This window comes from Anoplophora glabripennis, unplaced genomic scaffold (genome assembly GCF_000390285.2).
Source record: "Anoplophora glabripennis isolate ALB-LARVAE unplaced genomic scaffold, Agla_2.0 scaffold73, whole genome shotgun sequence".
Taxonomy (NCBI): Eukaryota; Metazoa; Arthropoda; class Insecta; order Coleoptera; family Cerambycidae; genus Anoplophora; species Anoplophora glabripennis.
Genome location: NW_019416874.1, coordinates 1,227,942 through 1,246,896, shown reverse-complemented (window position 1 = coordinate 1,246,896; position 18,955 = coordinate 1,227,942). Strand labels below are relative to the sequence as shown.

Below are 18,955 nucleotides of genomic sequence, written 5' to 3'. Positions count from 1 at the left end.
TAACGGAGTTATGGGGGGTCAAAGGGGTACCTAGAAATTAACGTTTAGGGTTATAACTTTGAAACCACCCTGTATATTTTAATAAAATTTTCGTACGTTGTATTACACATGGAGCTCTACGATTTGATGCTAAAATCAACTTTTTGCTATTATCAGGTGTCCAGAAACGGACTGGCCCTATCACAATTTTTCTCAAAATTTTGACAGAAGTAATTTTATCAAACTGATAATATTATTATTAGATACTCTGAAGGTTTTTCTTTAAAAATGGTACTCTTTATTTATTTCGAAAAAATGAACGGTTTGCGAGATAAATCGGTTTTGAAAAAAATTGGTAACAAATACAACAACAATTAAAATTTATTTTTTTACAATAAAATCATTCCCGCTAGTGCCAGCCTACAGATTCACCATAAACATTTACTGGTGGTGAATTAAGGGAATGAATAATGCCGTTTCTTGTAAAATCAACATCTATGACCAAAATACATCTACAAATTATTATTACTCTTGTCTCCATGGAGTTCTTTTCTATTGTTTTCGTTGTTAGACCCTGTTGATTTTAAAGTACTTGTCAAAGGCGCGTGAGCACATTAGGAAAAAAAATTATAGGAAGGACTAGTTTTATTTTGACCTCCCCTATACACTCCCGAGAGATTAGGAGGTACTTACCGGACACCCTGTATATTAAAAGGAGACGAGTAGTTTCCATTTATATATTTTTTGTAAATGTCACAAGAAATTATTTTTATAACCTGTGAAGTTACAAAGCCCGCTATATACGATACCACATCTTCATATGGCGAAAGGTCAAACATGGTTTTTACGTGATCATGTTCAAATAAAGAAACGACACTTAATGTACCTACTTGTGTTTGGATCACAAACTGGATCAGCTATTTTATTTGAAAAATAATACCTAGGGACAATTTATATCTAAAACCGGCACTGCTTCAATGTGTTCCAAGATCTTAACTAGGTTTGCATTGTATATTTAATAAAATTGATATTTAGCATATATTAGAAAATCAAATTGAATCTGGTACAGTGAATCACGAATCACAGGTTAATATGATTGATATAATTTACTTTTATTATTATTTATATACGTGTTAGTTAAGGTAGATAACTCATTATTTTTTATGTATATTTGTACATAATGTGTATTTTTATATGAATTTTTGTGAAGATGTATCGATTTTAAATTTCAAAAAATGTTTACTATTTTATATAAATAACACACTTGTACTCTCCTTTGGATTCCGTTTTATTGTACCCATTTTATTTTACATTCACTATCTAAATTCTCATGGATTACAATTAACAAGTTGTATAATTAGATATACAAAATAATAATTGGTAATTTTGCTCTGTTTTAAATTTATTAAATTTCATTTGAAATAATCCGCTAAATTTTAGGGCTTGCGCAAAATTGACAAAGTGCAACATATACACTTTTATCCCCCCTTTTCCTCTTTTTGGGAACAAGGTCATTCAATGTAAAAGATATGCAGTGCTTGGTATATGTATAGAAGTATGTGATATGAACGCGCGCCGCGCTAGCGAGGTATTTGAACAAATGACTACTCGAATACTTTCAACAGAATCGAATGCATTCGGGACCTTGGTAGAATCGAATAGTTTTATAATTTACATTCGAATAGTCCCAACACTAAATTCTGAAGTGATACCGTTATCATTGCTAGACATATCCAGTCCAGTATCTCTCTAGCTAGAGTTGATATTGCCCAGAATATTTTCGGTGTCCGTCACTGCTTCGATAATATTTTGTCATTATATCAGCATTGCATTAACGACGTTCACTAATGGCTCCAAAATTATATTATGATCCAGTGAGCCCCTCATCAAGGGCTACCTTAATGTGTGCAAAGGCGATCGGCTTAGATATGGACTTAGTACAAGTTAGTGTTTACAAAGGGGAGCAACACAATCCAGAATTCATAAAGGTAAACACTTTTCAATAATATTGATAACACAGAAGTTTGTTCTATTTAAATTCGAATATTAAGATTATAGACCAGGGTCGATAATTTTTGAAACCAAAAAAAAATATTGTAGGATGAAACCCATTGGAAAAGAAAAAGAATATAACAGAAATTAAAAGAAAAATAATTTACGGGCGATCTGAGGTCGGGAAGGGGAAGGGGGTGAGTTTTTAAGGGTAAAAAACGGTTTCCCTTGATTTCCGGAAAAACTACAAGTCTTATGGAAAAAAGTTAAATGGCAAAGTTGTAGGTAATAAAAAGATCTACAACTTTTGTATTTACACTTTTTTCACATAACCTCAAAATTTATGTGAAAAATTCAAATAACCAAGTTTTTGGTTTTTTATTTTTATCTTTTACAAACAAATTTTTTTTTCACGAAATTTGGTGAAAACTTACCTATTTATGTCCCAAACACGCTGTAATTTTTTTGATTTGAAATATTTATTTTTTCACCTTATTTTTACTTAATATCGAAAAAGCACCCTAATTTTCAATCGAAAATTCTCACGTCAAAATATCTGCTTTTTTAAAAACGTCGGTGGGCTTTTTCTTCGTTGAAATCTCTACTTTCTGATGGTGTAAAAAAATATATACATTACTATGGTAAGTTTTCTCAGGAAATGCAAAGAAACGAACTAGAATCCGAAAATTTTTTTCTAATCATTATGTACAATTTTGAGCTATTTATTAAAATTTACACTTTAATTACTCGAAAAACGTAAGATTCCATGTTACATTGATAAACAAAAAAATTACAAGTCGAAATATACTATTATAATTAACAACCAAATAAGTTAATAAAGTTAATATTTAATAAGACATCTACAATATTTTGAGAAAGTTGTAGAATCTTCTTTCGTTTCTTTGCATTTCCTGAGAAAACTTACCATAGTAATATATATTTTTTTACACCATCAGAAAGTAGAGATTTCAACGAAGAAAAAGCCCACCGACGTTTTTAAAAAAGCAGATATTTTGACGTGAGAATTTTCGATTGAAAATTAGGGTGCTTTTTCGATATTAAGTAAAAATCCAAAAAATTACAGCGTTTTTGGGACATAAATAGGTAAGTTTTCACCAAATTTCGTGAAAAAAAAATTTTTTTGTAAAAGAAAAATAAAAAACCAAAAACTTCATTTGAATTTTTCACATAAATTTTGAGGTTATGTGAAAAAAGTGTAAATAGAAAAGTTGTAGATCTTTTTATTACCTACAACTTTGCCACTCAATTTTTTTCCATAAGACTAGTAGTTTTTCCGGAAATCAAGATAAACCGTTTTTTACCCTTAAAAACTCACCCCCTTCCCCTTCCCGACCTCAGATCGCCCGGAAATTATTTTCCCTTTCATTTCTATTATATTCTCTTCCTTTTCCAATGGGTTTCATCCTACTATAGTTTTTTTTCACTTTTTACCATTTTTGAAGGCTTAAGCACTGGTCTATTATTAGATTCAAGGTAATGTTCTACTACCTTATAATTTTTAATTTTTGTATTTTGCAAAGAGTACTTAGAAAAACAATTGTATGTTGCATTTGGGATTCGACAGATGTCAAATATGTGTTTTCTTTAAACAAAATAACATGTACATTTTTGCATATGGGATGGAACGTTTTCTTAGGATTGCAATAATGTAAGGTTATATACTTCTCTTTCCAAAATAAAGGAGATATTGCAAAAAGGGTATATGCTATGAATCATTTCTTTATGTTAACAATAACTGGAATAAATTCGGTATGTTATGGACCAGGTGATTAATGCGGGGATTATTAATAATGTGCGAGCATTATGAATAATGTCTAGTTCTATCGCGCTAAGTGATTAATTACTATCTAAACTTCATTATTTATCACATTGCACAGTCATTATTATATTGCTACGTGACAATTGGGCAATTTGATAAGAAAGCTAAATTTTACACGGTGCGGGGAGGGAAGCACGCGTGACACGCTTTGACCAATCAGAGAGCGCCATTCACCGTGCGGCTCGTGCGGCGGACTTCAAACGCACTTCAAACTTGTTTTTGTTTAGTTTTGCATTGTAAGCGAATACGGACGGAGTTAGTGTGTGTTTTAGTAATTAATCATGGATATTTAGAAAACTATTAGATGCTAATTATGCCAAATAATGAGTCTGATTGCTTAAATTTTAGTTTATTTTATGTTTTATAATAATGTCAAAACTTCTATAAAACTATATGTTGTGAAATGTTTGTTTTAAATGTTATATGTTTTGTGTTACCTATATTTTTAATATGACTTTCCTTAAGTTTTAAATGCAGAAACTAGTGGATTCATAATGTAGAAGTCCTTGCTAATTAATCCAAATAATGAGTCTGATTATTTAAATTGTTTAACATTTAGTTAATTTTAAGTTAAATGACAATAATAATAAAAAAATAGTAATTAAATATGTTTGTATTACTCTGCCCAAAAGGTCATGGACAATATGTATAATGCCCGGTCAATTTGAATATTTGAATAATTATTATCAAATTGCACACTCATTGGGCATTTTACATAATGACCGGGCATTATGTATAATGCCCGATTTATCACTTGGTCCATAACAGGTATATCAATTGCAATGTACAAAGTGTTTTAGGAATATCGTCCGTGAGGATTGATAAAAAATTTTTACCAGTACAATGAACTAATAATTCAAATTAATCCAATTTTTTACACTTTTATATTCAAACCAGTTTATATACAGAGGGTACTTGAAACAAAAAAGTCGAGTAAGATTTTCTAGGCTCTTATTTTAAAAATATGTACGGTTGTAATATAGCATTTATATCCAACTAATTATTTTTTAAATGGTGGAGGCGCAACTCGATGTGCACTATGGCATAAAATCACAAATAATTCCTAAACTGTTAATTTTACCGAGTTGAACCACGAGGCTATTATCGTTGGCAAATTCCTCAGGGAACTTATTTTTTATGCAGGCAGATTGCGATCGTCATCTATGCAAAAATTCTGAGTTGTTAACCATTGGGCATAGTCCGTCCCTGGCGTTCTGGGCATAATGAAGTTTAACTTACAACATAAAAAGCTGTACGCGTGTGTTATCGATCAATAAATTTGCATCATGCTGAAGTTAATAGTTTAGAGACTTTAAATAAAAATAACTTTTTAATTTTCACCTTTGAGGACCCGTAACTTGTTAACGAAGGCCCGTGTGAAAAAAATTTATATGAATAACTGATATTATTTTGACCTCATGTATTTTTACTCGACTTTTTTGTATCAAGTACCGGTACACCCTGTATATTCTTCGATATCGAATATACCGGGAGTATTTTTTAATCTGAAACTGTCAAATATCTCGAGAAATAAGCACTCTACGAGGGGGAACTAATTTTAACTAATGTATTGTCCCCGCGGAACTATTAAATTTTGATAATTGACATTTTTTACGTAGGGTACTCTAGATATTTGAATTTCAGATTAAAAAATACAATCGGTATAGTAAAGCACCTTCTTAGATTTAAGACAATGATTACCTGCGTCGACCCAAGTTCAGTCACCGCTCAACATAAAATTCAGCAGAGGTATTGTACAGCAAATAAATTTATTTATTTATTTTTTATCTACTCATTTTGTTGTAAACAACATAGGTTGTATAACAATAGTCAATTAACAACTACACTTAACCTAAAGTACAGCAGGAAAAAAAATCAGAAAAAGTGTATTAAAAATGTTTTCAGTTTTTGTTTAAATAGGAATAATTCGGTCGGATGATCATAGCCGCCGTGTCGGCATTTCGCTACAGCGGACCGGATGACGCCGGTAATAACGGCAGTTATTGACTTTGCGTTTGCTTCGTGTATACGAGTTTTATAATGTCCAATGCGCCAAGGGGTGAAAAACGACCTTTATCAAATTTTTAAGCAAATTTTTTTATTTTTATTTATACCTACCTATTTATTTATTTGTTTACGCCTATGTGAAAACAAAACTAATTAAATTAAAGTGCCTATGTTCAGGACTATCAATTTTAATTAATAAGTAAGTAGTTAGGTATCTAACTACCCAAAGAAAACAAACACGAAACAAAAATGCGACTATGAAGTTTTAAATGATTCACAATAAGAAAAAAACAAATTATTAAAACTCAATGAAATAAAAGTATGTTTGCAAGTATCTATGTATGTTCCGACTACCTAAAGACAACAAATACAAAACAAAAATGCGACTTTAAAATATCGAACGCAATTATAACTTTCCAACAACACCCAGAAAGAAAACACTGTCGTCAGTCGTCACCTCCATTCGCTCCAAGACAGTTTATTAAAGGATCACGCGCGCGTTATCGTTCGGCTTATTAGCTAAACAGTAGGCAAGACGGTGCGGGGAGAGGATTGGCGATCGCATCAAACGAAGGAGGCGCTTAAATTTTATTCTTGCGTTATTTTCGAACGTAATGGCAAACATATTGTTTTCTATATCTTAAAAAGGTAAAAATCCAATCTAAAGCAGAACCACGTTTATCATAATAATTATACATTTTTTGTAGTATGTTATCATTAGGTCGGTATAAATTTATAAATAATAATTTCTAATTGTTATTATATCACCTAATTATTAAATCATGATATTAGGCACAATAATTGTACGCAATTAATGCTTTTAGTATTATATTTTTGTATTCTTTCAGTTAAATCCCCTGCACAGTGTACCTACACTGGATGACAATGGTTTTGTACTATATGACAGCCATGCAATTATGGCATACCTGGTAGGAAAATACGCTAAAGATAAGTCACTATATCCGGAGGATTTGCGAAGAAGAGCAATTATTGATCAAAGACTTCATTTTGACTCTGGTGTTCTCTTCGCTAGACATGCCTGCGCTGTGGTAAGATTATGTTGACATCTAACATACCAACTATAGAATCTTGAATAATACTGGATAAATTAGTATCCAGAAAGGCTTTTAAAATATGAATAATATATTTTGAAGAATACAGAAAACATTCATATTCTGAAAAATGTTATATCATTGTTTAAAAATACCGGAAAACAATTTAGAACCAGCCTGTTACATTGATTCATACAATACAGTGTATTCCACTTGGAATCGCCGCGATCGATATCTGGAAAAGTACTTATTTAAAAATTTGAAAATTTGGCAACTTATCAAAGTCAGTGGGGAAACACAACTAAAATATTTTCAAGGTCATACCCTTATACTGGAAGTCGACGCCATCTTCGTTATTTTAAATGGAACACCCTATATATTTTTGCCGTTTAGGATTCTACTAAAATTTTAAGGTCACTTTGTATAACAAGCGTAGTCCTAAAATGTATAATTTTTGACATATTGACATTTTTATGAAAAATTTGACAGATGCAAGGTTGTGCGGGATCCTTTGTATTTTATTCCAGCAATTAGTTATCAATTTCAGATTCAGTATGTGAATAGAACCCGTATGGAACAACCTAACAGAATATCCATAAATTAGAAAATCTGATACCGAGTGTTTAATTTTCGACTGTACATATTGATAACTTCAAACAGTTATAACTTTGTTAACTTAAATGGAACACTCAGTATTTTTTTTGGCCCATCTTGTGCAGAAATTAATTATCTTTTCAACATAATTATTTCTATCAATATTTTATTTATTCAAATATATATACAGGGTGTCCCGAAATTCATGCAACACAATTTGGTCACAGATTTTTAAGACAAATTTAGGGGACCCGTATTTTTTATTTTTGCCAGGTGGCCCCCTCTTTCGGAGATACAGCCTCCCAAAATCCGCCCCTAAGGATAATCTTTTTTTTATATCTCAAAACCCTGTTGTACGAGAGTCACTAAATTTGGTACCTCGGGGTTTTATGACATGTGGAATCTGATGGTGCTACGTTTTTTTGCGGGGAATCACCTTAAGACAATTTTTCGTGGGCCCCCTTGTCTTTGGAGCCAAAAAAATTTGGTTACATACTTAAATTTCTTAAAAATTGTCAGTCCACGAGAAAGTCATTAAATTTATAAACTTTTTATGTCTTTATACTTTTTTCGTAAAACGCAATGTTTTCGAGAAAAATGTCAAGAGACAAAAAAAGTTTCTAAATTCAATGCCAGCTAACTAATAATTAAAAAAAAAATCAAATTTGCTACCAAATTTTTATGGTTCCAAAGACAAGGGGGCCACGAAAAAGTGTCTTAAGGGAGTTTCTCGCGAAAAAGCGTAGCACTGTGAGATTCCACATGTTATAAAACCTCTGTGTACCAAATTTAGTGATTCTCGTACAACATGGTTATGAGATATGAAAAAGACTTCTTATTGGTAGATTTCAGGGGGATGTAACTCCAAAAGAGGGCGCAAGTTGTCAAAAAGAAAAAATACGGGTCCCCTAAATTTGTTTTAAGAATCTATGACCAAATTTGGTTGCATGAATTTCGGAACACCCTGTATTTAAGCTATAAGAGAAAAAGAACTGCAAGAAAAGGAAAATAATTTAGTTCAATCTGAATTATTTCATTTAATACATTCGTTTAAAATTTTAGAGAATTTTTAAAGAATTTTTAATAAATTTTCATTATAGAAAAAAATAGTTTTCTTTCAAGTATAGTAAATATGTATTTGTAAATAGTATCAAAAATATATACTGGGAATATTTTCAATTATGACATTTGAATTACAAGAAGAGATAGAGACAAGATTATTAAATTAGGAAAATTATAACCAGTTGTATGGATGAGATATGCAATTACAAAAAAAATATTTTTCTAATCCTCCATAGTTTTATAGTAATAGGTAAATAATAAAAACTTTCAAATGTAGTAGTTATACTGAGATGAATCAAATAGGGACATAAAATAAATAGGACAGATAGGACACAAATCCAATTTGAAGACAATAAATATAAATCAAATGAAGAAATGACCACTATTATTATTATAAAATAACAACATATTTAATAAAAGTTGAAGTGGATTGATATGTGAATAAAATAGAACAATAAAATACAAGGTCTTCCACTTAAAAAATTTTAGAAAATTAAGTTTGAACTTTCTTAAAATGATCGTATTATAAAAAATGCCCTGTATAAAATATCGGTATTATAATATTAATATTATAGTCTAATATTGGAGTCTTTGCCTAACATTTGCCTATAACTCTGACAAATATTTTTGCTCCAAGTGTTAGTAGTTGCAAAGTTAATATAACTTCTTCCAGGTCATGTTTTTTCCAAAATTCGAAGAATTTTCTACATAACTTGGCAACCCCGCACTAAAACATTAAAGTGTTTATATTGCCATATATAGAATTTTCTCAGAAATCCATATGTCTAAAAATATACAGGGTATTCCATTTAAAAAATGTAATATTACTAATATTTGGCGTGTCCCGTTTTCATTCATCGCCCTATGTGTTTCAAATTAATTTTATCCTTTAGGTTTTTTGATTCTGTACAACTTTTATATACACTTTTTTTCTGTATTATTACAAGAGATTCAGCCCTATGCTGTAAAAACATTGAAATTAATATCAACCTTGAAGTGATTTCAATGAAAATTGATTTGTTCTTCAATTTTGGAGATACCGGTAATTATGGAAACAATCTATATGGACAGAAACGGTGACATCAGTCAAAAATTTTATTATAATATTCTTAATCATCAGTTTTGTTATTCTGAATTTATAAATTGCATATAAACGGTAAATATCACAACATAAAATTAACAAAACAATTTCTAGACTTATTTGTTACTTTTAAATATATCCCATCAAAAAAAGCCACCCGTTCGCAATATACAAAATTTTTGGAAATAATTATTGATCAGACGGATATAATAAAATAATAAGAGGAGAAAGCCTGGGAACGTATTTCTCATTATAATCATCCAAATTTTCATATCAAAGGATATACAGGTTATGTAATATTGCACGGGAATAAATTATGTGTGCTACCCTAGCTGGAGCAACAAGAATTGTTGATTAAATTGGTTTGAAGTTTCGTAACGTGAAGGTTTTCGACTTCCGTTACAATTCTTGACATTTGTCAACCTTGATCTGCAGTTTTATATCAATTTCTGCTTTAGTGCATACCAACTTTTGAAGTTTTCAAGGTTACTTGACATCATTTCAAACCCTTGACAAATTTCAATCAATTTGTATTTTACAGCATAGTAAACCTCCATTTTTATTGAAATGTCTGTCTAAATGTCATTTTTTCTTATAATTTCAACCTTGATATGAAGTCAATGTTCATACAGCATAGGGCTGATTATGTGTTGACAAGTTTTTAGCAACTTCTCTATTTTCTATGGGAAAAGTAATATCTTTATTTCCTTCGTTTTAGTTATCCATTCTTAAGGGACAGAAACCAGTTGGTGAAGAACATGTGAAGGCCGTGAACGAAGCGTATGGTTTTATCGAAATTTTCCTGCAACACAATAAATACGTAGCAGGTGACAGTTTGTCCATCGCCGATTTTAGTATACTTACCACTATCTCAAACGCCAATGTTCTGATACCATTTAATGAGAGTACTTATCCTAAACTTACAGCTTGGAGAAACCTACTTAAAATTCTGCCTTATTATGAAATAAATCAAATCGGCTTGGAGGCTTTTATATCTGTTATGAGAAGTAAATTGTCATAGAATGCTATAGTAGTACAAACCTTATAGAAGTAACAACATTCTTAAAATGTAATTATAGAGTAAATTAATATAACATGATTTATATTTCCCTTATTTCAAGTCCTAGGAAGTTTTGTATAGACTATTTGGTATCAATTTTAGATCTCCAAAAACATTTCTGTAAATTATTTAGTTTTTTTTTATAACAGCGTTTTAAAAAAATATGTATTGTTTAATTTAAAGTTATCAAACATGAGCCACTAATTCATCTAAGTAAAAATAAAAACCCGCTTAATTGACTTACAAATATTTTAACCAGTTGCAGAAATACAAGGAGTCAGTGCGCTATAAATCTCAGAACTTTGAAGCCAATGAGTATCTTGCAAATCCGATTAGTCTTTTTTATTACCATTGGAATTTCTAAGTAAAACTATCATTTTGCTCGGAAGAAGAGCCGTTTTATAGTTTTGATATTTTTAAATATATTGAAGAGAGTTTACAAAGCAATAAAAATAATTAAAAAAAACTATTTGCTTCACAAAAGTAATTTGGAACTTACACGAAATTCTGGGGCTTCTAGTAGGTAGTACAGACTTTAGATGTAGCTTCATATAACACGACTTTTGTTTATTAGGTAGATAATAAAACATTGAATATTATTATCATTTATGATGATATAACATCAATCATAAAAAATAAAAAACAATATATATANATATATATATATATATATATATATATATATATATATATATATATATATATATATATATATATATATATATATATATATATATATATATATATATATATATATATATATATATATATATATATATATATATATATATATATATATATATATATATATATATATATATATATATATATATATATATATATATATATATATATATATATATATATATATATATATATATATATATATATATATATATATATATATATATATATATATATATATATATATATATATATATATATATATATATATATATATATATATATATATATATATATATATATATATATATATATATATATATATATATATATATATATATATATATATATATATATATATATATATATATATATATATATATATATATATATATATATATATATATATATATATATATATATATATATATATATATATATATATATATATATATATATATATATATATATATATATATATATATATATATATATATATATATATATATATATATATATATATATATATATATATATATATATATATATATATATATATATATATATATATATATATATATATATATATATATATATATATATATATATATATATATATATATATATATATATATATATATATATATATATATATATATATATATATATATATATATATATATATATATATATATATATATATATATATATATATATATATATATATATATATATATATATATATATATATATATATATATATATATATATATATATATATATATATATATATATATATATATATATATATATATATATATATATATATATATATATATATATATATATATATATATATATATATATATATATATATATATATATATATATATATATATATATATATATATATATATATATATATATATATATATATATATATATATATATATATATATATATATATATATATATATATATATATATATATATATATATATATATATATATATATATATATATATATATATATATATATATATATATATATATATATATATATATATATATATATATATATATATATATATATATATATATATATATATATATATATATATATATATATATATATATATATATATATATATATATATATATATATATATATATATATATATATATATATATATATATATATATATATATATATATATATATATATATATATATATATATATATATATATATATATATATATATATATATATATATATATATATATATATATATATATATATATATATATATATATATATATATATATATATATATATATATATATATATATATATATATATATATATATATATATATATATATATATATATATATATATATATATATATATATATATATATATATATATATATATATATATATATATATATATATATATATATATATATATATATATATATATATATATATATATATATATATATATATATATATATATATATATATATATATATATATATATATATATATATATATATATATATATATATATATATATATATATATATATATTCTCATGTTAAATCACTTGTAAAAGATCTATAACGTGGATTTATGTCAAATAAAGCTATTACCAATAATCTGATATGTTTTATTTACTCAGACTGTAATTAATGTGGCTGTTCACAATGGTCAGGTGGCTGCTATAGTTACAGATTTTACTAAAACGTATGATAAAGTTAAACACGACAGAACTTTATGAAATTGACTTTTCAGGTAATTTACTACAATTAAGTGTCATATTTAAAAAATCGAAAATAGTTTGTCGTATATAGAGGCGAAGAATCTGTCAACTTTTTTACCTTATCACGGGTACCACAGGGGTCCAATTTGGGACTGTTATTGTTGTACCTATTGTAAATGACTTGGCATATGTGGTGTAGTGTTCACACTGTCCAGCTATTCGCAGATTTAAAATTCACAAGACAAGTGAACCATTAATTGTTACTTTTTGAAAAAAAGATTTAGATAATGTATTTTAATAGTCAGGAAACAAACTTCCTTATCTTTTAATGTAGTTTTCCTATTACGTTTTCCTATAAAGTTGATAAAGTCATATGTAACTATAATATAAATAAATCGTTAGTCCATGCTAAAAGCAAAGTTAAAGACTTTGGTATACTGTTGGATTTTTAACTAAACTTTAGTAATTATATAAATGACCATATTATGAGCTTTTCATATGTTGGGCTTCACAATATAAAGTTCATGTCGCTTGCCTAAAGAAAAATTAAAAATTTGTTTATCTAATATTAATTTAGAATATGCATTTAGTTGCCCCTATATAAAGTGTACGAAAATCAAACTGAACAAGTGCAAAAAAAATTCTGAAATGTCCATATTATAGAAAATATTATATTAGCGACTATGACATATTATATGATATTTATTAAGCGAATTTAAGTTTAGAATATTGTAATGTAGAAGTATATATTCATCAGCAATATTTATATTCAATTTGTTTAATGATAAAATTAACTGTATGTTTGTGTTGAACCAATTTAATATATAGACCGGGAGATATTAGACTGAAGTTCGACGACGTCTTTCTCGTTTATGCCTCTGAGAGTACTGAAAGGTAACCGAGAGACAAGTACAATAAACTAAATTTAAAAGATGGGCTGCGGGACACCTTTGTGAAAATTCGATTTTCCTTTTCAAAAAAATAATGTGTACAGCGACGTATTTCTCACTTATGCCATGTTCGTAAGTTGAAGAGATGTATCGATTTTATCACGAAATTTTTTTGGCATAAGTGTCGCAAGAAAATGTGAAAAACATCTTTATTTGTCTATCAATTTCTCATTAATGCAAATTGGTTTCCTTCCGCTTTCATACAATAATAAAATCTTTGCTCCACTTCCGAACGAACATTTTGAAGCGTTTCGGGCGTTTTCTAATGACATTATTCAACAATTTGCCAACGAAGCTCCTCAAGTAAGTTCGGTCGTGTTGCATACATTTTCTACATTAAATGTCCCTATAGAAAAAAGTCTAAGGACGTTAGATCTGGCGAACTGGAAGGCCACCCAATTGAACATCTGCGTCCTATCCAGTGATTTGGAAAATTCTGATTAAGAAAATCACGCACAGCTACGGCGTAATGTGGTGTAGCACCATCCTGCTGAAACTACACATCTTCTTCTGGCAAAGCGTTGTCATTTTCCAATATTTCCACAATCATCAGGTACATATTCGTTTCCAGTAGATTCAGATACATGTTTCCATGCAGATTTCCCGGTAGGAAGATAGGCCCTATCAAAACATTTTTTTTATCGTAAAAGAAACATTTATTTACAGGATATTTTATAAATATGTAAATAAAAATATAAGAGGTGTATAAGGAATAACAGAGAATTAATTATTCGAAGAATTTCTGTGATGTGGAAGGGTTTACTAAGGATTTTCAATATTTTAGGGGGAAATTGCGGGATATATTTCGAAAAAAGTATGTAGGTGTACACTTTTTAGCCAATGCTCCCCTCTGAAATTTATTAAATCACTGAAACATTACATTAATATTTATAGCGCTGCAATTTATAACCAAGCCTGTAATATTTCACGTAACATGAAACTTGCTAAATCGATAAGTTCCTCACTGAAATTTCCGTTACCTTGACTCAAAAGTGTTTGCCATATATCTTGTTAAGTAGATACATTTAATCGCCTTGGAGCTTGTCTCAATATAAGGTGCACTAGGCGTTGATGGATAGCATCCCAATAAGTTTTCCGTGCTATGTGTTGCCTTACAAACTGCTCTTCGGTGAAGGTACGTTCGGATATTCTCAAATATTAATTGTAAATAGGTATCAATTTTTTAATTAGTTATTCTTAGTTAAAAATGAACTGAACTTTTCACACCAACTAGCACATACAGTAGCAAAATCATTGCAAGTTGTGGCTAGGATTCTTATAGAGAATAAGATTCTACTGAACGAGAAAATACTTTATCGACTTTTATGTAGAGTGATCAGAATGTCAAAATTACTATAAATGTGCCATATGCAGTAAATTACAGTATAGACCTGCTGGGAATCGTAAAAACTACTCGCTAACATGTAAATTGCCTTTTACTTTAACTTCTACTGAAATGTCGCTATTAAACTGTAGTTATGACAATGGATTTCACTAAAATGTGGCTTTAAAGTCATTTTCCCAATAATATGAAACAATTACCGTGACTCAGCCAGGTAGTTGTGACTGTAAACTAGTTGTAACTAGTTGGTAACTTGTTGGTGATCTGTACTACAAGAGGATACATTGGAGTAACAGAAAATTTAAAAACAGGCAAATGCAGCCTAGCGACCATACATGGCATTGACATGAAAAGTCAAGGTACTGATCGTGGTTAGTACTTGGATTGATGACCATCCAGGGCAGGCTTGCGATGCTCATCCACCTTCTAGGCTATACAAATTTAGGCGACGTTTGTACACAAAAGACATACCATCCCTAGGAAAGGATGGAAAACCGTTGATACCTTGTCTAACCAATGTTGGCAAGTAAAAGTGGGGGTTCGGCAAAATTTCTAGGTTAGGATTGCTCGTTTCCTATAGCAGAAATAGACTGACGTAAAATAACCAAAAAGTAAAAGCAACATACATTTTAAACGAAAAATACGTTACCAAAACGCAGCAGAAATTACTTTCATGTGGTAAAATTGCCATTTGTGTTAGACACTTTCTAACTACGTCAGTTTTTGGTGATAGTCAGTGATAGTAGTAGAAGCTGTTTCACGTAAAACAAATAAAAGATATAATCTTTAACTTTTCATAAATTTTATAGAAAAAAAAACTATGGTTCAAACGATAGTAAAAATTGAAATAAATATCGTATGTACATGTTGCTGTATCATATAGTGTTTTTTGTTGCTTCGTTAGATTTAATTATTGTGAATTTTCATTCATTGGAAATGGAATGTCAAGTTGATAAAATCGATCATTTTCAACAAGGAAATTGGCTCAGGACAAGGGATGTGGTCACAAAACAGTAGCAAACCACCTGCAATCAATGGGAAAAGTTCAATGACTCAGCGCTTGGGTCCCACATGTTTTGAACGAAAACAATAAGAATCGACGCTCCGAAATTGCTGCTGGTTGCATCGTCGTCATTGATCATAAGGCACGTTTTCTTCATCGTATTGTCATTGTTGATGAAAAATAGTGTCTGTACGTTAAGCCCCACAAAATAAAGCAACTCCGCAAATAAGACCAGAACTTCAACCTCAAAAGACAATGCTATGCGTCTGGCAGGATTGGAAAGGGCTTCTTTATTACGAACACAGAACTCTATTTCCAACAACTACGAAGACTGCATGCGACTATTCAACAAAAAGACATGACAATGTGCGACAATATATCACCAATATGACCAAAACGGTCATTCGGGAGTTGAATTGGGAAGATCTGCCCCATCCACTTTACTCTCCTGATTTCGCGGCTTCTGATTCCACCTCTTCCGCTCTTTGTTAAACTCCTTACGCGGCTTTTTTTAACAACGACAATGAGTTGAGAGTTTGGTTGGATGAGTTTTTCGAGTCAAAACCGGAGGATTTCTACAGAAGAGGCATCGAGAAACTTGTTGAACGTTGGGAGGATGAATCACTAATTAGCCTATTGATAATTGTAGTTAAAAATAAAATATTTTAAATTTGAAAAAGCCATTGCTTTTTCCCCAACCATATACATTACGTACTTGCTTACAATCTAATATGTAGTTCATATAGTTAACTGAATTTGAATCCGGATCCAAAGTGCTGGAAGTTAGTTGTTATATTCAACACAACCCTACTATGTACAACATTGAAATTTTGGTCTTGTCTCGACAACAAATAATCTACCTAATGTGCATTAGGTGGGGAGGATAAACAGTGTCGCAAACTTGTCAAAGAAAAAACTGCTGAATGCGGTATATGGAAACTTTCGCTCATAAGTAGGTAGATGTTTTAGAGTATGTTTGTCAACGTTTTAATAGGAACATCAATTTTAATTCGTATGTTGTCATAAACGAGTAAAATTGTCAAAATGTACAATACTAAGTGAAAATATACTCAATAATTCACCCACCGAACTCCCTCACTATTTTTAATGTGTTCACTCACATCAATTATTGACAGCGTGTGTATACGTTTACAGTTTCAGAACATGAGCATCTCATTAAGGTTATTTTTTGACTTTGCCTCGTACAATGAATACGCTATTCGTAGCTTGCCTTTCGTAAATTTCTGGTAGCTAGTAGACGACAACACCGAAGAGATAACGTTATTAGAAGTATGGGATAAAATAAATATCTCGGATCTAGTAAAAACTGATGAACCGCATTATGTTCTCAGTTTCCTTATAAATAAAATTGCAAAACTCTAATGCATCTTTCTACTTTTTTTGTTGAGGAAGCGTTATTAATCTTTCTTGGCGTGGAAGCGTGTTAGTTTCCTGCACCTTCCTTTTTTTTAATAAGTTCAGTGCACACTGTCTTTAGGTGTTAAATGATTAATGTTACTCGATACTTCAATGATATTTTGTCGCAAGTGTTCTTATTCTTATGAACATTCTGCGTCAGATGCAACTCAACGTTTTTCTAAAATTTCAGTTCGAAGTGTGTAGCATGTAAAGAAATATTGGAAAAAATATATTTTTTTCGAAAAACGCCGAGACAGGGCGACTTTCGTTTTTTGAAAAGACCACATCCATTTTTAATATTTTTTTTTAATATTTTTCGTTAAACCGTTTTTGAGCTCTGACATCACGATTATTGTTTTAAATAAAAATTCTTATTTTTTAATTAAATTTCGAAAGGGCTTACTAGCCTTATCGGAAAGTTAATTTAATTCCAGTTAAAATTAAAAAAATTGACTGACGACAACTTTTAAATCATGGAAACCATTCGTAACATTGCTTACGACCCAGAGCATCATCTCCGTAAGCTTGTTTGGACAGTTGAAACGTTTCTGTGAAAGTTTTCCTGTTTCACGCAAAATTTTACGTTGCATTATATTTTTTCCAGAAACATACCCAAATCTTTTTCCTGTTAAAAAGCTCTCTTTTTTCTAATAACCTTTTATTAGAGAAATTTTTCTGTATTACTACCCGTTTAAAAGTTATAAGCAATATCGTCCCAAAGAGTTTCAACAGAAATACCACCTAAAAATTACATTAGCGGTGGAAGGATCAAGTAGTCGTTGGAAAATAATTGAATGTTCGTTGTTTAAAGTGCATAAATGTCACAAAATACTTGTCATTACTCAATACGAATGTCAAACGTATAACTCATGTGCTTACGATATGTTTTCTTATTCAGAAAAACTTGATATGTTGCTAATTTACGGCGAGTCACAAAATATATCTAGAGTGCCTCATTCCTCATCATAGAACCTTTACAAGATTGGAAGCGACCTAGCGGCGTATTGAAGATGCATTTTCTGTTCGGAAGAATCAAATAATTGACCGAAGGGTAAGAAACAATGTTAATATAGCTAGACTGTTACAGTATTTCGAACAAAATCTACGAAATTCTATCGACAAGCT

General features: G+C 28.9%; 1 protein-coding gene across 1 annotated transcript in view; it reads left to right on the top strand.

Annotated features, from left to right (window-relative positions):
• Positions 1-10,712, top strand: part of LOC108904994 — a 17,234-nt gene extending 6,522 nt beyond the window's left edge. The window contains exons 5-7 of the mRNA XM_023455600.1: positions 1,818-1,967; positions 6,667-6,867; positions 10,326-10,712. Coding sequence (XP_023311368.1) covers positions 1,818-1,967; positions 6,667-6,867; positions 10,326-10,628 — 654 coding nt within the window. The 3' untranslated portion in view covers positions 10,629-10,712. The remainder of the gene's footprint in view (positions 1-1,817; positions 1,968-6,666; positions 6,868-10,325) is intronic.
• The last annotated feature ends 8,243 nt before the right edge of the window (positions 10,713-18,955 follow it).